Source organism: Mus pahari, chromosome 1 (assembly GCF_900095145.1).
Source record: "Mus pahari chromosome 1, PAHARI_EIJ_v1.1, whole genome shotgun sequence".
Classification (NCBI taxonomy): domain Eukaryota; kingdom Metazoa; phylum Chordata; class Mammalia; order Rodentia; family Muridae; genus Mus; species Mus pahari.
The window spans coordinates 99,714,149-99,737,131 of record NC_034590.1 but is presented as its reverse complement, the minus strand read 5'-3'; the positions used below and the strand labels follow the sequence as shown (position 1 = coordinate 99,737,131).

At 49.1% G+C, this 22,983-nt stretch overlaps 1 protein-coding gene across 13 annotated transcripts in view; it reads left to right on the top strand.

Moving 5' to 3' along the window:
• Window positions 1-2,467: 2,467 nt before the first annotated feature.
• The window catches only part of Fgfr2 (fibroblast growth factor receptor 2), a 103,779-nt gene continuing 83,263 nt past the window's right edge, over window positions 2,468-22,983 (top strand). For all 13 annotated transcript variants that reach the window (XM_029533840.1, XM_029533770.1, XM_021204910.2 and 10 more), the window contains exons 1-2: window positions 2,468-2,915; window positions 6,665-7,008. In XM_029533840.1, coding sequence (XP_029389700.1) covers window positions 6,843-7,008 — 166 coding nt within the window. In that variant the 5' untranslated portion in view covers window positions 2,468-2,915; window positions 6,665-6,842. The remainder of the gene's footprint in view (window positions 2,916-6,664; window positions 7,009-22,983) is intronic.

Below are 22,983 nucleotides of genomic sequence, written 5' to 3'. Positions count from 1 at the left end.
CTGCAGTAGGGAAAGAGCTCTGTCCTGAGACCCGGAGTTTCCCATCAGTGGGGATCATAAAGATACAAGTGCCAGCCTGGAGCAAGGCCGTAGCCTTTCCCTTGTGACTTCAGGTCAGGGGATGAGCACACACTGACACCCCCCAGTGAATGGCTCAGTGTCACCTGGCTGAGGTGTTCCTACTCAGGCCACAGAACTCATCCAAAACACACCCCTTTCCACTAAACATAAACAGATCTTTTCGTTTGGAAATCCGGCTGTTATTTTTTGTTGAATTTTCAAATTCTAATTTCATAAGTATTCGCCTGAGGCATTGAACATGGAGTTGCTACTCCTTGCTTCTTAGTGATGTGCATAAAAGTTTCCCAGGCTGTGCTGTGAACAAAGATGATCTGCTAATCATGTGGGGCCTGAGGAATCGCGAGTGTAAATAGCATAACATAAAATATTAGGGATTCTGGTACATCTCCTCTTCCAAACCTGTTTCCCAGGTGGGCTTTACTGTCTGGCTTTGTTTGTCTTTAGGCACCAGAGAAAATCTAAGGCTTTTCTGAACTTAGTGACCTTTTTGAGCCAGGGTCTTAGATAGCCCAGGGCTGACACAAACTCAGCATGTACCTGAAACTGTTTTCAAACTCCCGAACTTTTCTTTATCATGCGAGGTCTGGGACCTCAATAATTGATCCAATAATTAAGATTTAATTTATTTAGACAAAAATGTAGGTGGCTTCAAACTTACTATGTAGACCAAGTTGGCCCTGAACTCATGGCAATCCTCTTGCCTCACACTTCTGAGTGCTAGGATTACAATGTATATGGCCTTGAATTTTAAGCACAATTTCTCAAGGGTTGAATGAGAGAAAGGGAATGTGTAGTGAAAGATAAATGATCTCAAGCTAGTCTAGTGGGAGAGACAAATGGGAGATGCCAATCATTACAACCCGGCCTGACATTTAGTTGAATCCTGCTTTGCAACGGGAGAGTGTAGGAGTCAGAGAGAGAATCCAATTGGCTCAAGATCAGATGACTTGGTTCTGGTAGAGTGAGTATGTCTTCTGTTTCTGATTCTTTGTTTCTTTCTTTGTTTCTTTCTTAGTGGGCATGGAGATTAGACACAGGGTCTTGACATGCAAGGCAAGAGTTCTACCACTAGGCTATACCTCCAATACTTCTCTAGACACTTTCAGATTTCTTTTCTTCTTCTTTGTTTCTTTCTTTCTTTCTTTCTTTCTTTCTTTCTTTCTTTCTTTCTTTCTTTCTTTCTTTCTTTCTTTCTTTCTTCCTTCCTTTCTTTCTTTCTATTAATTAATTAATTAATTAATTTTCATTTTATTTGATTGGTATGGATGCTTGCTTGAATGTGTCTGCACATGGTGCATGCAGTATCCTTGGAGGCCAGAAGAGGGCGTCAGGACCCCTGGAACTGGACTTAGAGGTGGTTGTAAGCCAGCAAGTGGATGCTGGGAATTGAACCAGTCTCTGGCAGTACTCTTAAACTACGGAGCCATTTTCCAGCCTCAATTTCTTTTAAATATTTATTTTTATTTTTAAACTATGCGCATGTGTCTTTGTGTTTCACGAGTGCAGCTTCCTAAGGAGACCAGAGGCTTTGGATGCCTGCAACTGAGGTTACAGGCCATTGTGAGTGACTGATATTATGCCAGCAACTGGCTTCTGGCCTCTAGAAGGCAGGAAACACTCTGAACTGCTGATCCATCTCCAGCCCTCCTTTGGATTTCTTTATGTTAATCTACATTCATACTATTAAAGATGTTTTCTGTCGTAGATTTTGGCTTTTCCCAAGGCAGCCACATTAAAGGGCTCATCCAGGAGCCAGTTGTGTTAACCTCTCCGATCTTCAGTTTTCTTGTCAGAATCTGGGTATGTTACTCTGCAGGCAGATGTGCGGATTAAGTACAATTACCTATTCACTTGTTCCCTTCCTAAAGGAGGGTTTCCCAAACACACGTCCCCTGTCTATTGTTCAGAAGAACAAGATAACACAACATCTCCCACGAACATTTGCTGCTTCTACCCTCAAAGATTCATGACACGAAATGTCTGGCCCCAGTATGCTGCAGACCTATTGGGTGTCTGAAGTTGCACAGCATTCTGTCATTTGTTTCCTAACTTGACATAAAGCAACATAACGCATCCACTGTGCACCAAAGCTAGCTAGGGACTAGGGCAGAGGCGTACAGGGGCCGTTCACCAACAGGGTTCTGAGAGGTCATCTGTGCACCCCTGCGGGCAGCGCGGCGGGGCCCCTCGCCTGCCTGGCGGGTGTCTCTTTGCGGCTGCTAGGCGTCGGGGGCAGCGCGGGGCTCGGGACTGCCCCAGCGCGCGGCGCTGATTGGCAGAGCGGGCGCCGCCGTCCAGGAAACGGCTCGGGTTTCAGCGGGGGGCGTGACCCGCCCGAGGAGGCTGCGGCGGCGGCGCGGGCGGCGAGGGGAGAGCGCCGGGAGAGGCGAGCGGCGGCGGCAGGCGCGGAACGGGCGCACGGACGATCAAACGCGCGGCCGCCAGAGCTCCGGCGCGGGGGCTGCCTGTGTGTTACTGGCCCGGCGTGGCGACTGCTCTCCGGGCTGGCGGGGGCCGGGCGTGAGCCCCCGGGCCTCAGCGTTCCTGAGCGCTACGAGTGTTCACCACTCGCCAGCAAAGTTTGGAGTAGACAACGCCAGCCAAGCTCCAGTCCTTTCTTCTGCTGCTGCCCAGATCCGAGGGCAGCTCCGGCGTCATGTCCTCGCTGTTCTGCGATCCCCGGCGCGCGTGAAGCCTCGGAACCTTGGCGCCGACTGCGACTCAAGGGATCGTTCTCTTTTTTGGAGTTTTCCTCCGAGATCATCGCCTGCTCCATCCCGATCCACTCTGGGCTCCAGCGCAGCACCGAGCGCAGAGGAGCGCTGCCATTCAAGGTAATCGCCGTGCCGAACGCCTCTGGGAGCTTCGCCAGCCGGGAAAGTGGGTGCCGTGGGAGGATGCGGGACGCAGGATCCCCGGGAGGAAGGCGCGGGTAAACCTATTTGGGGGCGCGCCCTGTCAGTCTCTGTATTGGTGATGGAGGAGTGGATGAATGCGGATGGCTGGCTTTGGGGGAGTTCTTTCAGCACCTCCATCCAAATGCTGACATCTGCCTCTGCCTCTGGCACCCCTTTCCTGTCAGACTCCGACGGGCACAGTCCTGCCTACTGGGCGCGTTCCTTTGAGCTCAGAGCCGGCGCGCCGTGGGGCCGCCTGCCAGTGGCACAGCCCATAGGCGGTGGTTCGGGAAGGGCATCTTTGGGGTGCCTGGTCCTTGGATTCTGGAAGCTCTAGCCTGGTACTACACAAACCCTTATGAGAGATCCTTTCTTGGGAAGAAACTGCTGGAGTGTGTCAGGCAACATTCCCAAAGGGATGGAGATGCCGGGAGGACACCTTTATGGAGGCAGTGGCTCTGGTCCGGGATTCCGGTGCTGGCCATCCCTCACCAGCCACAGCGGTTGGCGCAGGAGGGATCGCCGCGCGCCTGGGGCTAGGGGGCGAACTGGACCGACTTTTCCTAGTTCGCCTAGCTGCTCCGACCGCAGCCGCGCCGAGATGTTGAAAGCACAGGCGAGTTCTAACTTGCGCGCTCATTCTTTCAGCACGGGGGAATCGGTCGAGGGCCCTGCGTGGCGCAGGCTTCCACCCTCGCGGCCAGGGGGCAGGCGTGGGAGGCCGGCTTCGGCTCCGCGCCCCTTCAAACTTCCCAAGACCTTCCTTCTTCACCCCCCACCCCCAGTTCAATAAAATCTACCCTTAAAGGCAGACTCGCTTTCAAATCCACGGCACCCATTATGTGTTTGGTGTGAAACGCTATCAACATTTAAAACTCTATTGTCCCAAGCGTCCCAAATCCCTGTAAATCTTCCACCAGCCTGGACTCATTTTCATCTGAAAAGCCTGTTTAGTTTGAATAGAAAAGCAATCAGGCGCCCCTCTCGCTCTCGTTGGAATGTCAATTAAAATGCAGATTTCTCAGAGCTCTTTAGCGCCCCAAGAAGTGGGACAAAACAGGGTATTTCAGGCTGGCAAATGAAAGAAATGCTACAATGAAGTGGGGTGGCGATGTGCACCCCAAACTGCTCGGAGTACCCACTAAGAGTAGGGCAGGGATTATGGTCTTACTTACGACAGCTTATATTTTTGGGGTTTCCTTGTGTTTAGGGCTCCCCCTTGGCCCCCTTACCCCCCCCATGAGCCCATGACAGCTCCCTTCCCTATTCAGCCCCGTGGAGAAGTAAGGGAGCCTTGAACCAGGGTGGGGGGGGCTACATTTAGTATTATTAACCTGGGAGTGTTGACTTCTCCCAGGAGAAATCCACTTGGGAACAAAATGCCAACTGCTCTGCCCGCTGAGGTATCTTGGAACTACCCTTTAAGGTAGCAGCACCCCTGCCCCCCCCTCCCCCAGGGCTTGCCTTAAATTAGCCTGCCTTCTTGCAGGACAGGGAAGAGTGTGTAAACGTGTACAACACTGCGCAAGCTCACCAGCCGGGCCCTTTCTGCCGGTCACTTTGCCTGTCTTTGGAGGCAGACTTGTGTGGAGATGACCCCAAGGGGCGGGTGGCCGTGAAGAGCCATCCGTCAGAGCGAGGGTGAGGACTCCTCCCTCGTAGGCTGAGAAGAGAGTCTCCTTTCAGGGGGAAAAATAAACACGCTGGGGCTTTCTCTGGGGTTCAGCCTCCAGGAAGGATTATGGTATTGAAGGCAGGAAGCTGGGATTGTGGCCGCCAGCAGCATGCTGGGCCTGTGTTCCCAACACGGAGCCTTGGGACCTAATTATCCTGCCTAGGAGGTCGCTTAGCACTTTTGTCCACTCTGGTGAGGAGCTGTGCAGACCTGCCGCCTTCACTTCTCGCCTCACAGAGGTTTGAGGAGGGGGCTCCTGTTGGGACTGGGACTTCGAAGAACCAACGTTTAAGTTGAGTCAGCCTGGGGCACTGGCCATCTTCCTCATTCAGCTGGAGCTGAGGTACTCCTAGGTCGTGGCTGGTAGGGACTCTGCTGTAAGACCTACTAGGACCTGAGATTGTAAAGTTGCTGGAGAGGGGAGAAGTTTACCTGCATTCGGAAAGTTCTTAGGAAATCAATGAGAATGTTTGTGTACTCTCCTTTGACAGGTATGTAGAAATAGACAAGGAATTATCTTTTGGGACTCCTGGCTTTAAGAAGAAAGAAGACTTGGGGAACAAAAATCCTTCAAGCCGTCTAAAAACACTGAGCACCTAACTGCTCGTGTACACACACACACACACACACACACACACGCGCGCGCGCGCGCTTTTGTTGTTAGCTATACCATTTTACCTGTGCTTAAAAAACAACCAAACAGCAGCTTCTTATCCCCCCCCCCGCCCCCTTGGAGATGGCGCGTCCCCTCTGCCTTTTAGTTTCAGTGAAGGCCGAAAGGAACAGATTTTAGGACAGGGAGGTTCTGGCAGTGTCGAAATCCTGTGTCATAATTGAAAGCATCAAAAGCGTGCGGGATTAGACTTCTCTTCCTCTTTCTCTCTTTTTCATTAAAACGCTCATCCATCCCCAGTCTCATAAAATGAGCATCCCAGGATCCAAAGCGATCCTTTTGTGCGATCCTTTGCTGCCCTTGGTTTCAGCAGATTCTCTGAAGCTCGTGCATTCTGACTCAAAGCTTAGTCACCGGAAGACACTGAACAAACATGAAGTTATTTGTACTGTGGTAAGCTTTCTTGGGAAAGTCTCTGCTTTGGATCCAGTGAGTTGAGTGCCCCCTTGTAAGTGATACTTGGGAGGTTTAGCCAATAGGTTAGCGTATTGGAGGTTCCCAGGCCAATCGCATACCAGGGCAGCTTGTACGTATCATCACCATTACTAATACAATCTTGAATTATTCATCAAGGGTTGTATCTGCTCTGTATCTTTACCCTTTTGACGTCGGTTGAAGATATTTAGTTAGTATGCCTGTACACTGCCTTGTAGTCAGTGGAAGAGAATTCAGGCTCTGAATCCCCTGGTTGGATTAAACTCACTCTTTGTAAGTGGCTGCTTGGCGAAAGATTGAAATACACGCCTGCATTCGAAAATGAATTCTGACAAGTGTAAACTGGTGGGAATTTTTTTTTGAAGCCTTCCTGAGATTCTTTGATTCTGTTGGTGTCCTTTCTTTCTGAGAAACGTTCTGAAGCGAGGACGTGCCGCTCAGCTCAGCTGAAATGCGGTTCTCAGAGCCAACCGTTCCTCCAGTCTGCGTCTTAAAGGCCAGCTGGGATAAGAGAAGTTCATGAGGCTGGTCAGGCCAAGCCCAGCGTTTTAAACTCACGTTTTTCTGCAGTCGCCCTTGAAAGGAAGGAAGGTCAAGTTGCTTCAGCAACCTTGTAGCTTTGATAGAACGGCACACTGCATAGCTGGGTGGCTGGGTCCCACCGCGATGGTTTATCTTTGCATCTCCTAAAAGTAAGCTTTTAAAAAAGATTAGCCTACGCCAGCTTGTGAACTAGCCTGGAAATACCTGGGAGGCTGAGGTGAGGATGGAAGGCTTTTCCGATAATGAGAAAGAATGTGTTTGCGAATGTATTGAGAGGCTGAGAAATGGTTTTATCCCATCTGGGTTTAAGCAAGTTGGCATGGGGGAAAGACTGAATCTGGCTGAATCTCTCTCTTTCAGTGGCGGCAGCAGCAGCAGCAGCAGCAGCAGCAGCAGCAGCAGCAGCAGCGGGAACAGCAGTAACAACAGCAACAGCAGCCTGAGCACAGACCAGACACCTACACAGAGCCTTGGCTCCTGAGCCCCCTGTGGGCTGAAGGCATCGCAGGTAGCCCATGGTCTCAGAAGAAGTGTGCAGATGGGATTACCGTCCACGTGGAGATATGGAAGAGGACCAGGGATTGGTACCATGACCATGGTCAGCTGGGGGCGCTTCATCTGCCTGGTCTTGGTCACCATGGCAACCTTGTCCCTGGCCCGGCCCTCCTTCAGTTTAGTTGAGGATACCACTTTGGAACCAGAAGGTAAGTTCTTGCATGTCATTTTAAGGGTACCAAGTCGTTTTGGGGATGTGACTGGGGGAAGTGGTCTTTAGATGGGAGGCCTGTTTCAGCTGGCTGCCTTAGGAGGGTAGTCTCTCTCTTGGCTCCCAGGCGATGAGTGGAGTGGTTTGGTTTGCTCTGTTCTTTGTGCTTGGGGGAGGGAGGCAGTGGCAGTTCTTGTTTAGCCAGTGCCTTACAGCACTCTGGAGGGGACGGACCTTGGCAGGGTGACTGTGGCCTTCTGCTGTTGCCCTCTAGACTGAGGGAAAAGCCTTGAATCACTATCTTTTGGCTCAAGGAAATAGGCAGCCTCTGAAAGCTGACGTTCTTTTCGCATTGTTTAAGAGAAAAGAAGGTTCTGAAGTTGAGCACGGAGAGCCATGCCATGCCGCCTGATCGGTTTTTAAGCTGGTGAAAGCTCTTTGTGCTTATGCCCGGCATCACAGAGGGGGCAGGTTTCACGTTGGGAAGATTGGAAAGTGAATTTGCCAAGAGTCTCCCCCATCCGAGGAAACGCCAGATTTCACTAGTGTGTTTGGCTTTGCACACTTGGTTGCAAATGTGTGAAGCTAGTTGTGAGGAGGACATGGCTGAAATCCCGAGCTGGGCAAAGTGCTGGTCCTTCTCCCAGGTCCTTCAGAGATGTGGTCCGTGGCCAAGCCTCTCTCCTTGGTGCCGCACGGGAATCTGTCATCAGGAGGGAATATTGGTAGGCGAGTTATTTTTTGAGTGGTAATCCGAGCGTGACACTGCAGATCGCAGCACTCATCGCCACTTAATGAACGTGTTTGCTGAGGGCCCACCTGGTGCCGGCTGGCTTTGGAGTCCGTCACGGTCCTGAGTGCTGGCAGGTCAGCTGAGTTGCTGTGGTTATGCACCCTGAATCAGGGTCCTGAGGAGCAGTGTGATCATCCACAGGGGGATTGTAGGGGGGACAGGACACCTCCCCAAGGATGACCCCAAGAAGGGCTATGTACCCATCTGAGAGAAGGGCTTGAGAAATGGGTCCCCAGTAAGATCCACCCAGACACTCTCGCTGGCTTTGTGTGTATGAGTCTGGGGGATGTTGGGCCACACAGATGCCTGGAAATGTTATAAATTACCAGGTATCTTTGGAAAGGAAATGTGGTAGGAGTTTTGTGTATGAGGTGTGTTCAGCATAGAGCCTCACATCCTTTTCTGGAACCACTTCTTTGTGACTTAACCTGTGACGTCAGGAGAGTGTAATCTGCAACAGTGACATGTTTTCAAAGGGCTTAATGTGAGGGGAAAGGATTGGGTTTCTGAAAGTCTGGTCTGCACTTCTTTAATTTTGTTAATAATTAAAATGGATGTTCTCCTAATTGCTGGTTTTCCCTGGAGTGTGTGGCTCAGCACAAACTAAGGAAGCTGAGCTAGGATTTCCTACAGCGTGGGCTTCAGAAACAGCCCCGGTTAGGAAAGAATTGTCATTTTTCATCTGGACTCTCGGGGCAGTGTTGCTGTGAGTTGATTTCAGTTGCAGAGTAGAAAACGGTCCTGGAGGGTTTCCTGGACTGCATCTAATTACCTAAGAAAGGTTACAAGATGTTTGTGCTCTCAGGGTGGAGACAGGTGGGGAAGAGGAAGGACAGTGGGCTGGAGTCCCCCAAATGGCTCTTTGTGTAAGAACTGATATCCAACAATGCTCACATTGTTAAAAGCAGATCCCACCACCTGGGGACCTGTAGGTACATGTAAGGTTAGGGAGGGAGGCTGAGAAGTCCCAGAAGTTGTAGGTCACACTTTGCCAGTGCCGCTGGGTACACTTTGCTAGGCTCAGAGTTTGCATGAGGTTCAAATCATATCCAGAGTTGGGAGATGCTAAGAAAAAGAAAAGGAAAAAAAAAAAAAAAAAGAAAGAAAAGAAAAAAGAAAAACGTCTTAAGGTGTGGAGCTTCACCAAAGCAGGCTTGGAAAATGCAGAGAAATCCCAGAGCCTTGATTGGTGGGATCTCTTTATCAGTAGTCATTGAACAGTAATGTCCCCAGATGCCTTCTAAGGACTATCTCAAGAGGTTTAGTTTTCACCAGTGACCTGGACAGAAAGAGCAGAGAGCACAGCTCCTGGCATTGATGGTGACCTTGGCCATCTCCATCCCCAGCGAGCTGGGGACAAGGGGGTGCCAGTTCTCAGTGCAGCAAACATGGTACCCTGAGATGAACGTTGCTTTTGGATGGAGGAGGTGGTGATGCTAGGTTTTGGCAGGATCCGTACTCACTCTCCTTGTCTGTTAGACCAACATTGCCACTGATATCCAGGTGATTAGAAAGCCATCAAGCTAGAGGTTAGGCTCCATGCTAGGCTCTGGTGTCTAATGTGTGCGTATGTGCATCCCTCCAGCTGCCATATTTGATGCAACCAGAACTTCAGCTAACACTGAGTTCAGCTTCTGTCTCCTGAAGCTTTACCATGGAAGTCATTGGTTTGCTAATTTAGAAGCTCAGTTTAGATAATGTCTATTGGGCCGGACAAATATTTAATCAGGAAATTCCTCGAAAGAGCCTGTGCCTCACTACTAAGGAGCCCTTTGGACCCTCTAGGGAGATGTTATGCTCAGTCATGTAGTTCTGTGCAGTGTATGTAGTCATGCAATGTATGTCCTCGCCTCCCATCCTATCCTGTGTGTCTCTGGACACTTTCTCAAGTGGCAGCAGCAGGATTGGGTCAAGTCAGTTGACCTAAGAAGACAGTCATGTCTATAAGACTTTACTTGGTATTTCAGAATAGAAATGATTGTATCCAACTGGCCATCCCTGTGACAAAGGACAACAGTATCAACAGTTGAGGATTGCAGAGGGTTGGTCCTGATACTAAGTACTGTTCTGTTGATTCATATTCTGAATGTTCCCAGTGTAGTCAAGCTTGATTACTGCCAGTCTGGGCTCTTACTTTCAGATTCCCCCTGACATTGTCACCTGCTCTGGTTAATTAAGTCATTGTTGACATTAAGGGAATCTGTTTACCCCAGCTCAGTAGGAGCTAAAATAAAAGGGCTTTCCCAACCCCAAACCCTTAATTACTTTCCCACCCTCTGGTAAGTGCAAAGGGATGGCGGCCTGGGGGTGGGGTGAGGGTGTGAGTGAGGGAGTAATTTACATGCCTTAAAAACACCCACTAATTCTTGAGCAGTCTTTTGGGTTGATGCTGTTCTGGATTGAAGTGAGCCTTTATAAAGTTCACCAGTGAAACCTCGTGAGTGTGAGGTCTGTGTGGAGACCTGCTGAAGGGTTTTATTTTCTTCCCCAGGGTTGTTCAAGTCCTTTGTCAGAGAGTATCCTACATGCTGTGGTTTCAGCCCACCCNCCCCCCCCCCACATTTAATTGCCAGTTAGAAGAAGAGAAAAAGAAATATCTGCATGGTGCAAGTGGATGATTTAACACAAGTCTTGTGTTTCCTATTATCTGCATTTTTTGTTCCTCAGTGTGAGTGTGAATATTGACTGTAACTTGATAGTTTCGCTGAGGAACAAGGGCTTATTCTTGGTCAATTAAACCAAATGCAGGCGCATGCTGTTAAACACACAATGAAGTACACATTCTTTATTAGAATATAATGTATTTCACAATTCATGGGCAAAGAACTGTGTTTAATATTACTTGGAGAGCAAAAATCTGGCCAGCCCAGAAAATTGGCATTTATATAGCTCTTTCTTGCTGGCTTCCACTGATCTGAATAGAGCAAGTGTGTGTGTGTGTGTGTGTGTGTGTGTGTGTGTGTGTGTGTCTACCTGTCTATGTTGCCTGTTTATTTCAATCATTTAAAAGACTAAATCGCTTACTTAAAAGAATAGCCACCCCTTCTCAGCCAGTCTCTAAAGACCTTTTGCTGTTTTTAAGCCTTATTTTAAAATTATTTTAAATTAGGTGTATGCAGGGTCTGTGTAGGCCTGTGCACATGAGTGCAGGTCCCCCTGGAGGCCAGAGGTTTTTGATGCACTCCGGGGAGTTGGCTCTGGAAGTGAATGTGGATCCTCTGCAAGAGCAATATATACTTATAAAAACTGAGCCATCTCTTCTGCTCCAATATAGTTCAACATTTTTTCTTTTTCTTTCTTCTTCTTCTTCTTCTTCTTCTTCTTCTTCTTCTTCTTCTTCTTCTTCTTCTTCTTCTTCTTCTTCTTCTTCTTCTTCTTCTTCTTCTTCTTNTCTTCTTCTTCTTCTTCTTCTTCTTCTTCTTCTTCTTCTTCTTCTTCTTCTTCTTCTTCTTCTTCTTCTTCTTCTTCTTCTTCTTCTTCTTCTTTTTTTGTTGAGGGTGAGAATTCAAACAACCAAGCATTCCAATATGAGATGTTTCCAATATCTGATTTAATGAATAATTACATGGTTATGAAATAACTGGGGTAGTGTTTAAACAGGAAGGGGATGTTTAATGGTCACATTCTCTGTGGAGTGCATGCAGTAGCCCCGTGCGTGCAGTAGCCCTGTGCCACACTTATAGACAGTTTGGCTACTTACATCGTTAGGGTGGTCATGAAAAGACAACTAAGTCCCTTTCATCAGGGTCTGTCTTAACTTTCCCATTTCTGATGAATCCCTGGGATCGACCCAGCAGGGTTGTCTTGTCTCGGTCAGCAGCGAGGAGTTATTGTGGGGGAAGGATGCTGCAGGCTATTTTACAGATAATTATGGGTTTCCTGTGCAGAACTGTCCCTGGAGGGGCTGGAGCAAGCGATGATCCTGTGATTAAGAGCACTTCCTCCTTTTGCAGAGGACCAGTGTTGGGTCCCCAACACCCACAGGGAAGTGCTCCTGATTGTCTTTATCTCCAGGTGCTGGCGGATCCAGAGCCTCTGACCTACTGTTGCCTGAAGATGCCCTTCTCACATGGGCTGCCCTTGCCCTTACTGTCTTTGTGGCTTTGTAGAGAATGATGGGAAAAAAAAAATCCAAGATGGTAGTACCACTGATGACTAAAGGTGTTTAGTAGTAGCTTTTTCTTAAACTACAGTTGGTGAGCAAGGCAATGGTGCACACCTTTAATCCCAACACTAGGGAGGCAGAGGCAGGTGGCTCTTTGAGATTGAGGCCAGCCTGGTCTACAGAGTGAGTGCCAGGACCACACACACACACACACACACACACACACACACACACACACCGAAAGCTTGAAGTTGTAGTTTTACGAAAGTGTATTTAACCGTCAGGACTAACTATGATCATTCTTTTGTTGAGCTGGTAGTTGGTGGTTTATTTATTTATTTTTTTTAGATGGGCATCTCCCACAGACTGGCTTGAGATTTGCCCTGTAGCCCAGGTTGGTCTAGAACTTTCAATTCCCCCCTACCTCAACTTCCACTCCTAAATGTTCTAATGCATCCTTGAAGAGCATGCATCTCGATTTTCTATAATTTTGAAAAACTTGGGCTCGGATTTTATGGTTTACTTATTGTTACATGTACATGTGTTTTGCCTGCATGTGTGTATGTATGTGTACCATGTGTATGTCTAGTGCTTGCAGAGACCAGAAGAGGACATGCAATCCCCTGGAAATAGAGTTATCTATGTGGTTGTGACCTGCCGCATGGGTCCTGAGTTAGCACCCAGTGGTCTTCACCAATCCTGTGGTTAAACGTGGAATGTGCTGCTTGCTTGCTTGAAGCCACCGTAGGTAAAGATGAACTTTGTGGACTTTTTACACTTTGAGAATAAATGGGAGTCCACTTGCTTGCTCTTGACTGGGTCAAGTCAGGGAGCTAAACTGTCACATACCTTCTCTTTAACTTCTTGTCCAACTAAAGAATCATGAATCCCAAGCCGTTTCTGGACAGAGAGAATTTCAGGTTATGGTGACCATGTTTTATGAGGATGTTAAAAATAGCTCCTAAGGAGGATGCTGACAGATTCAGGAAGGAGAACCTGGCCATATGTTTATTTGTGTGTTATTTATGTAGCACGTTCCCGAGACATCTCAATCCTGAGCACTAAGGAAATCAACGCATTGTTTCCTAACCCTGGAACTTGTTTTTCACTTCTTATACCTGGCAGTTTACAAATACTGGTCCCTCCCCCACCCCCCTTATGTGACCAAGTGTTTTAAAGGTATTTAACACCGAAAATGGCCAAATTGGTGTGCTTGTTACGGATTGAAAGGAGATCTTTGAGACTAGAGATCTCTGTCAAGTTTATTCTCTTTGGAAACCCTTCACAGTCACACTGAGAGCTCACAGTTGGCTAGCCCTAGAGTCACGAGGCTTGCTTCAAGCTGCCTCTCCCCTGTTCTACCCCAACCCTTTGGATTTCCACTGAGACTGTTGCTTAGCTGATTGTAGCAGGTACCTTGCTGAATATGTAGCCTGTATGGATACATGTTTCAGATTTAAAACCACTCAGGTCTTTAAAGACTAAGGAATTCTGATCTGGCATTTGATTTAAAATTTTAAGTAGAAACTAGTAAAGTTGTTTTGAATAGTATGCTTTCCGGAGGTACAGTCTCATAGGAAACCGCCCTTGGGAGCTGAGTTTGAATGTGTCTACTATCTACTTGACCTCAGTCAAGTGAGATAACCCAGTTGAAATTCCAAGATAATATCTGTCTAAATTGTGCAGGTTGAATACAAACTGGACTGTAGTTCCCAGCCCAGCCCGGGTGCAGGGTAAGTCCTCATTTCCTCCCACCCCATGCCTTTGTCAGAGTAAATAAAACCCGCATCTCAAAGACCTAATATGATGCTTGCCTTGTAATCTATAATGGTTAATGTCAAATTTTCAGATGTTAGGCCTTCCTTTATCCAACTCTTTTTTGTTCTCTTGGGTTTTTGCAAGCCCCCTGGTGTTTAGACATGTGACCCTTTATCTGCTTACAGTCTAGGTGTTCAAGGTTGACTTTTTTTCCCCTTTCTTTTTTAAGGAAGTCAACCATAGCCAAACAGCACATAGTGAGAATATGTCCTGCCATGGGTATATTTTGGCAGGAGAGTCCTCTGTTTGAGGTTTCCAAAGGATCGACGTAGGCCAGTGAAGGGTGGTGGAGAGGTTGGTGTGAGCTTGGTTGGGTGTGTTGGGTGTGTGTGTTATAGTGTGTTGTGCCCTGTCCAAGCCAGAGAAGAACCCGCCCACCTTCGCAGGTGGTGCTTGCCTTTTGCCATCTTCTCCTGTAATGGCATCTTCCACTTGCCTGCCAGGGGAGCTAGGTGCTGGGCTTCTGGTGAGCTGCATGTCAGGGAGCTCACAGAACTGCGCTGGGGTCCAGACTAGTGGAAGAGCTGGGCATTCGTATGCATGGTTCCTCTAGGAGGGGCTTGTGATGGCAGAGGCTCAGGGTGAGATCGTGTCCTTCAACTCAGTCCTTGGGCTAATGATGGTTTCCATGAGGACGCCTGAGCTCCTGCTCTTCACTCTGTGAACCTTGCGATAATGATGTTGGAGGTGCTGAGGCTGAGAGTGCCAGGCCTTTACTAAGTGCCTGTAAGCGGCTCACATGCGCTAGGGATGTTGACAGATGGCCCCCTCCCAACAAACAGGCAGATCCCAGGTTCCCATTTCATGAATAAAATTTTTGCAGTTCTTAGAGATGCTGTGGTTTCCGGACAACTTCACAGTGACCACACACCCACCCTTTAGGTGAATTTATTGGTGGAAGATGGATTTCACAGTTCATTTCTCCTTCCTCAGCAAGAGGATATTTGATGGAGTGTTGGGCACCCCTGTTGGTTTTTTTTTTTTCACCCCTACTTTGGACATTAAACTTCAGAGGACAGGCTGGCCGATTCTGTTTTTTTCCCTCACCCCCCTCCCTTCCTTAAGTCCTTTGAAGAAGAGTTTCAGGCAATAAAAGTTTTCTGGCACTTATATTCTGTAGTTCTGGTGCTATGTAGGGAATTGGTCCATACCCTCTGCTACCACGGGGACCAGTGGGACACAGCACAGAGTCCTAGATGGTGACTTATGCTGAGCCACTGAGCCACTGGACAAGAGCTCAGAACAAGAAGGGCCTCCTTGCTCCTTCCTGATGGCTCCTCGTCCTTAGATCTTCCTTTCCCCAGGTCCTCCAGCCCTTAGCTTCACTGAGTTGCTGTTTCGGTAGCATTTCAAGCTTCTCCTTCCAGCATTCCTGCCTTTTTGCAACAAGGTGGGAAATCAAAGGCCACCTGCACAGGGCTACCTGGAACTCCTTCAGGCTGTGGTCATGGAAATGACAGGTGTGGAGGCCCTTTCCCGGAACTTTTCTCCAGAGATTAGGGACTCCCCTATCTTCTCTCCATCTCTGTCTCCTCCCCTCTCCCCCAGGAGGAAAAAGGAAAAGAAAAAAATTCCAAGAACGAGAAGTGTGGCCCTAGGGGCAAAAGAAGTCAGGAAATGAAGCCGTTTTAAAAGCCACCAAAGCTCACTTTGGTGACTTTAAAAAAAAAAAAAAAAAAAAAAAGAATAACCTCTGGTCTCAGCTGGGTATTGAGGTGACAGTGACGGACTAGGATACAGATCTTTGTAGAGGTCGTTTGTGAAATGGGTGGGGACGCTCAGAGTCTGCAGGTATGAAGTAAGGCAGGATCAGTGCNAAGAACGAGAAGTGTGGCCCTAGGGGCAAAAGAAGTCAGGAAATGAAGCCGTTTTAAAAGCCACCAAAGCTCCCTTTGGTGACTTTAAATCAAAAAAAAAAAAAAAAAAAAGAATGACCTCTGGTCGCAGCTGGGTATGGAGGTGACTGTGACGGACTAGGATACAGATCTTTGTAGAGGTCGTTTGTGAAATGGGTGGGGACGCTCAGAGTCTGCAGGTATGAAGTAAGGCAGGATCAGTGCTGAAGGGAAAGGCCCACCCACATCAGCTTCCCTCAGAGCTGTACAGCTCTTGCATATGACGACCCCTTCCCAAGCTGGTAGAGAGAAGATGCCATCTATAGATGCACTTTTCTAGTCACAGGGTAATTAGTTCCCTTTGAGTTAGTTTCCCAACTTCTTGGTTGATTGGTTGACCTAGAATCTCATGTAGACCTTGAACGTCCGATTCTCCTGTCTACCTCCTGATTGCTGGGATTACAGGCAGGCACCACTCTAGCCAGTTCCCATCTCATCTTTGTTGTAGAAAAAAGTGTTCACCCTTGAAGGGGTGGCCAGTCCAAGGAAGCTGCACCACGGCCATAGCTACTCCTTGACGTCTCTTTCCTGGTACTTCACCCTGATGGCTTTCTTGCTTAGCCATCCTGGAGGCAAGGAAATGGCCAGGGCTGAGAGGCCATTGGGCAGAGTAATGATGACTTCCTTGCCTGGCACAGTGACACACCTTGTCCTCGGGAAGCCACAATGTTTGGGCACCTCGCCTGGATCTTCCTAGACTCGGTGGCGGTGGCAAAGTCTGAAGGGAGCCACTCTTCAGATTTGTTTGCTCTCTGAAAGCCTTCCCCTCCAGGCAGATCTGAGGTCTGCAGGGCAGGAGAGAAAGGTTAACCATGCTGGTGCAATTTGGAGCTTCCAAGCCGATGCGGCTTCCATTCCTCCTGGATGGCATCCCCAGACAGAGGGTCCTTCCTTCTCCTCCCCCGCCCCCCACCTCCCGCAAAACACTACAGAAATGTGATCCTTCTGGCTCTGGCCTGCCTTTCTAGGTCCTGTGGTATTAACCAGCTGGGATGGTGTGTCCCCCAGCTCTAGGACGATCCCTGTCCTCTCATGAAAGCAGATTTCTATGAGGTCATTGCTGTCCAGCTACTTGCTGACCATTCCCTTCCAGCTTCCTTGCAGGCCTGAGCTAACTGAGCCCCAACCACAGGATCAAACCCATTCTGAGAGGAAGGCCATCTGTCCCCCCCCCCCCCATCTCCAGCTGCTGGCCCTTCCTTTTGCAATTGGCTGGGAAGCTTTGGAGGGGTCTGGTCCTGGGGACACATCTGCAGTCTCTGAATGGTGTTATAACTGGGGTCCCCGCTGAGCAGAGAAAGGCCAAGCCCTTTAAATAAACTTGCTAAACAATACCCCCCCCAACCCCCCAAGGTGTAGAGTCAGAAAAGCAGGAGGCAGCCTTGCCCTCTAGGGAGAACTCTTAACCTTGCTTTTGTAGCCAGGGCACTTGAAAACTATTCCTTTATTCAGAAAGTACTTACCAAGCAGAGAAGGGAGGAGCTGCTCTGAACAAGGAAAATGTCATATAGGATTTGGGCATCGATCTGCCGCTTAAGGGAAATTAGAGGGCAAATATCTCCACTTGAGTGTATGCCATTTATTGAATATTTATCTCAGCGTCAGAGAGGTGAGCTTGTTCCAGACACAGCTTCTAGAGAGCCACAGGCAACATGAAGTCCTCCCCTGAACTTGCCTCTGGAATGCAGTTCGGCCTTGGAGCACCTGCCCTAGTTCATGGCAAGCAGATCCCCAAGCTTTAGCTGCTTTAGGCACTGTGGTTCTTGGGCCTGTCTGTAGTTTGGTGTTAGGGCCTTCTTTGTAGCATCCAAGGGCCTATGATAACGTAGCCTAATGCTCTAGGGACTTCCTGTAGGAACCAGGCTGTAATCGGGTGTGTGTATTCATTGAGTGGATGAATAGCAGGTGTGCAGGTGTTGTCCACGTTGGTTTTATTGACAGGGTCTCTCCCTGACCGGGAGCTTACCACTTAGGCTAAGCTGGCTGGTGAGCAGGCCCCCTAGAGATGAGATGTATCTGTCTCACTCATCACAACTAGATTTTTTTTTTTTTAAATGTGGGTTCTGAAGAATTAAAGTCATGCTTGCACTTTATGGACTGAGCTATCTGTCAGCCCAGCCCCCAAAGGTACAGGAAACTGTAGGCCTTTTGACCCAACCGGCTTCTTGTAGCAGGTATTACGCCTGCTCTGTATGAGACGGAGCCTTCAGGACCTGTAGATGTTTAGTTCCACTTGAGAACTTTGCAGGAATCCTCGCGTAGGAAAGCCGCGTGTATAAGATGTGACAGATTTGTTCACTTGAAAGAAAGCCCTGGTTTGGAGTCAGAGGCATGCAAGTGGATATTCTCGTGGGGCCATCTAAACCCTCTGCTGACTCATCTCCTGACCTGTTAGAATCAGGTTGTGACCCATAAAACCAAGCCCCAGGTGGCTCCCGGCTGGGGCAGAGCTTCAGGTAGAGCACTTGCCCTACTGTGCACAGAGTGCTTCCGCTGGGTGTGCTCCTCACATCAGGGTCAGTGAGGGACTTACCAGAAAGCCTTGGGTTCTCTCTTTTTAATTTTTTTTTGGGGGGGTGTTTTTCAAGACAGGGTTTGTCTGTATAGCCCTGGCTGTCCTGGAACTCACTTTGTAGACCAGGCTGGCCTTGAACTCAGAAATCCACCTGCCTCTGCCTCCCGAGTGCTGGGATTAAAGGCGTGCGCCACAACGCCCGGCCCTTGGGTTCTCTCTTTGTGCCACCCTTGGCCAGCAGCTGGCCTTGCTGGTGTCTCAGGGATGGAGGGGACCGTTCAGCATGATCATGTTCATTCTGGACAGCAGCAAGCTTTGGTCTTTGGACAAAGGGTTTCTGAGCTGGCAGTGCCATCCTTAGCTGGGAGCCCTGGAGCACTCAGTCTATGCCAGAGGCTGACGCTGGGTGGAGGTCCTTATGCAGGATAAACCTAAGTCATTGAGTTCATTTTCCTTCCTCCCACCTTCTCGGAATGTCTCCATGAGACAGTTGGGTGTGAGTGACTATGTCTCCGTGTTCTACATGGATAAAACATAGGCTGTGACGTCATGGGGATGGGGTGACGGCATGTGTCATAATGGGAAACTGGAAATCTTATAGAGGAGACACTTGGGTTTTGAAAACAGCACAGGAACCTCTCAGGCAGAGTAGCAGTTTGGGTACAGGGAACAGAGAACAGACAGTACCATCTGGCTAGGCAAGCCACCATGTGAATGAACTAGGGGGAGAGAGGAAAGGGGGGAATGTGGTACTCAGGTAATGATGTAAATTGATTTCCTAGAGAGACTGTATTATTATAGGTTGGGTATCTTCCATTCAGGCTTTTGCCTCTTTAGGAGCCCCTACGCCGTTCCTTGATGTTGTAGCTACGGGAGCAGCAACCTGGCCCCACATGAGATGCAACAGATCCCTGGCCCGGGGCCTTCGTCTGCCTGTGGATCCTGCAAGGTTTGGGAATAGTGCATCCTAAGGAGTCCTGCAGACTTAGCAAGCCTGTGCTTTCTCTTGCAAGTGTGCCTTCAGGACGCAGGAGGCCTGGGCCTGGCTGGCCAGACCTCAGATACAGACTCCTCTTTGTGCCTCTGAGCCACGAGTGCTAGGCACTTTGACATAACTTGTAATGCCAGTTTCTACTTCCTGGGTGCTATGGAATCTGATGGCTGCATTCTCTGGGATATAGGCTCAGAACAAAAGGTTCCATTTTGCAGTTCTTGCTCAAGCAAAGCTAGGGGATTTGTGTCGCTGCGCAGATTTGATCTCTCCTTGTGTCTTGGTGGCCCAGTGGGAATTTCAGTCTTGGGAGTGTATGAATTGAGTATGTGTATGTTGTGACCAGGCGCCTCTGTCACTTGGACATGATTGTCACATGACAGGATTGGGTGGGAGAGGGGTACAGGTGGGTAGGGAGTGAAGCCGCTGCCACTTTGAGTCCAGGTATTGGCTGACACAGTGATTCACTCCCCAGCGAGGGCCTTCTTAGGCCCTTTTGCCTTTTCTGCATTTTTATTTTCTCCTGGGCTCAGGCATAATTTCTTTCAAACATGGAGGGCTGTTCACCCTGTTTCTCAAAGCCAAACCTAAATTACGAGGGGTGTGCCTAAATACGAAATATGTAATGGTTCCCATATTGAAACATTTGTTACCTTCCAGTCCTCTCTGATGGGCGGCTTGAGCCAGCCCGGAGTTCCTGGGGCTGCCCGACTACTGCAGCTGAGGTAGCTATTGGTGGGGGTGATGCTGACAGGAATGTGTCTGAAGGGATGCTCCAGCATTTGGTTGTAAACAAAGAGCCTGGGCAGCCTTCCCACCTCTCTCCCCTCCCTAGCCTTACCATCTTGCCCCCCACCCCCCATTTTTTATGCAGCCGTATTTCTTGAGGTTGAAAACTTCCATCTTTGTCCTGTGTGGGTGTTGGCCCCCTTCCTCTCTTTCAGGATGAGTTGTGCAGAGGCCTTATAAGGATGCTATCAGGTTGTGCGAGTTGGCACTTGTAAAGGGGAAGCTTTGAAAGAGTAGGAGCTGCAGCAGCCAGCTCTGGGGTGTCGTCTTTGTGTCTGGGGACAAGGCTAGCGAGGAGGTTCTTCCTGACACCACCAAAGGACCCCATTGTCCTTAATATCCTTATACCGAACTCTGGTGCCAGCTCCATGCTGACAGTGCCATGCAAAAAAAAAAAAAAAAAAATCCTGGGGAGGCTCTTCCAAGGTCCCAGTCTTGCCAAGTGCCACCGGTTTCTAAAAACCTAGGTGGGCATTTCGGTACCATGTGCTGTGCATTCTGGGCGTCCTTGATTCGAAGTTACAAAGAGCCTTTCAATTTCTGTACACTGTTCCGTGGCCAGTGACCACAGCTCACCAGGCCCATGGAGTGGCAGGGCATCTTTATGGCTCGGAGGGCAGAGTGGGTCAACCCATTGCCACTCCCCTGTTATGAACCCAGTGTCCTGTGACTTTGCAGTGACATTTGGCAGCTCGGTCCCCATTCTCCGTCAAGGCTTTTGGCAGTCCTGTGGCTTTGCTGTTTATTTGTCTTGTATTAGATGGCACCGTCTGGGAGAGTGCCGGGCCATGGTATTGTCCTCGTCCCGGGATTCCTGTGCAGTCCTTCTGGGCTGGGGACGGCTTAGCTGGGCAGCCCAGTCCCTTGACAGGACATGCCTGCTGAGGCTGTGTCTTCTCCTCCACCACTCTCCTCGCCTTTCCCTCCTCCCTCCTCTCCCCTCTTCTCTCCTCATCGTCCCCTTTCGTCCTTGTACTTCCTCTTCTAGGTGAATCTATTCTGATTCTGCTTTGTTCCTTCTAGAAGAATGTGTTTTGGGATCAGATTGTGCCTTGCGGCAAGACCCCCTAAGTGGGGCTGTTTGGGGTACCCCACTGTATCTTTAACTCAGATCCTTTAGACACTGACAAAGAAGTCATTCTGGGGAACCCCTAGAAGTGGCTTGGTGTGGTGCGGGGTGATTTGTTGCCCCAGAGGTGGTTGGCAGAAGTGGTCCTTCTCTCTGCCCGGTGAGAAGCTGCCATGTGATCTGCGGGAGATGATTGGCCCGGGCAGGACTTGGACGCCCATCTGTTCTCTGTTTGCAGTCGGGCGCCATTTCAGAAACCACACGGGAAAAGTTTATAGGCAAACATTATAAAAAGTGACAGTCTGAAGTGCTGCTATCGCTGGCTTGGCAACTTAAAACATTACCTGAAGCAGCTTCCCACTTCCAGACGCTCTAGCTGTATGGGAGCCTCAAGATGGTCATCCCGAAGGCGCTGGGGAAGATTTCATTTGTGCGCAGTGAGGTGTCTTAGTCTCGGCCTCATCTACTTCTTGAAGGATCCCTTTCTAGGGTGACTTCATGAATAGCAAGGTGTCATACCCCTCCCCCCTAGCTTACAGGAAGAAGGTAAACACAAGCTGTCACTAGTGACATCAGGTGAGGTCCCACCCAGAGGTTGTGACCTACGTGGATCTGTAGAAGGACTTGGAGAAGGGTCAGGAAGATTCTGCCTCAGTTTCCCTTTTGCCTGGGTCAGAAGCCCCCCTCATTTCTAAATCCCCATTACCTCCCAGGGAATAGTGACTTGAGGGATCTTTGGGAAGAAAGGGGGCTCATGGCGGGGTAACAGCCAGCCACGTGTGTGGTTTTTTTAAAGACAGAATCTCACTACATAGCCCAGGCTGGCTTTGACTGCCCTCATTAGCTTAGTAGGTGTTAAACTCTGAAGCCTATGCAGGCTTTGAACTTATGGCCCTCCTAACCCACCCTCCCAAATGCCCACTGTGTACCACCATACCCCAACACTGTTAATGTTTACATTATTGGCTTTGGATGCTGTGAAGGATCCCCCCTTTATCTTTTTGTTTGTTTGTTTTCTGAGTATCAGAGTAGCCAGCTCACTGGAAATATGATCAACATATAGGAAAGTGCTGGCATGTCTCAAGGGTTTGTAACCTGTGGGTAGAAACACAGCTAAGCCTCACAGGAGAGCCTCCAGCCTCTGTTGTGTTTGTCACAGGTAGAAACAGCTGAGCAGAGCCTTCCCAGAAAGTAAACATGTCGCCTTGTTTGTTCAGAGAGTTTAGGTAACAATGACAGTGTATGGCCCAGCTCCCATGCGTCTTTCCAAGTTTCCATTTAATTATGAAAAATGTATGAGAACATACTTTCTGTCTGAGGAAACCCCTGAAAGAGCATTTGGCGCCTCTGCTCGTAGCTTCTGGAACTTTCTCCCCACTGTGCTGTGGAGAGGGCAGAGGGTGGAACTTGGAAGCGTGTGCTCCGGTAAGCCACGGCATCAGAAATGTTAAATCCAGGAAATGTTGATATTGCTATAAAAGAGACTGTTTGGATTTCCCAGGGAGTTCCTTGTCCTGTGTCAATGGTCACGTGTTACACAGAGCAGCTTGGCGGAGTCAGGCAAGGAGCGGCCTGTGTGGAAAGGGCATCTGAGTGGGAGAGACAGGTGTGGTCTGGTGAGCACAGTCCTTGGTGTCTTGGCCCCTTCTAGGACACTCTGAAGTGGTTGTGATATAGCGTTGTAACATCACAGGACTCTTAAGAGCAAGCAGTGATTGGGAAGAGCCAGCCCCGAAGCCTGGTGAAGGATTCAGGCACAGAAGAGAAGCCTTCAGCTCTCAAGTCTCCATGGCTAGGCGGGAACAGGATGGCATCTTCTCAGCATGCCACTTGGGTTCCATGTTCTTACTACCCTGGTCCATGATGTATCTGTCCACTTGCAGTGAGTTACCAACTGGATCCGTGTCCTGGGATGCTGCTAGGTATCCATTTCCTGGGATGCTGCTGGGTATCCGTGTCCTGGGATGCTGCTAGGTATCCGTGTCCTGGGATGCTGCT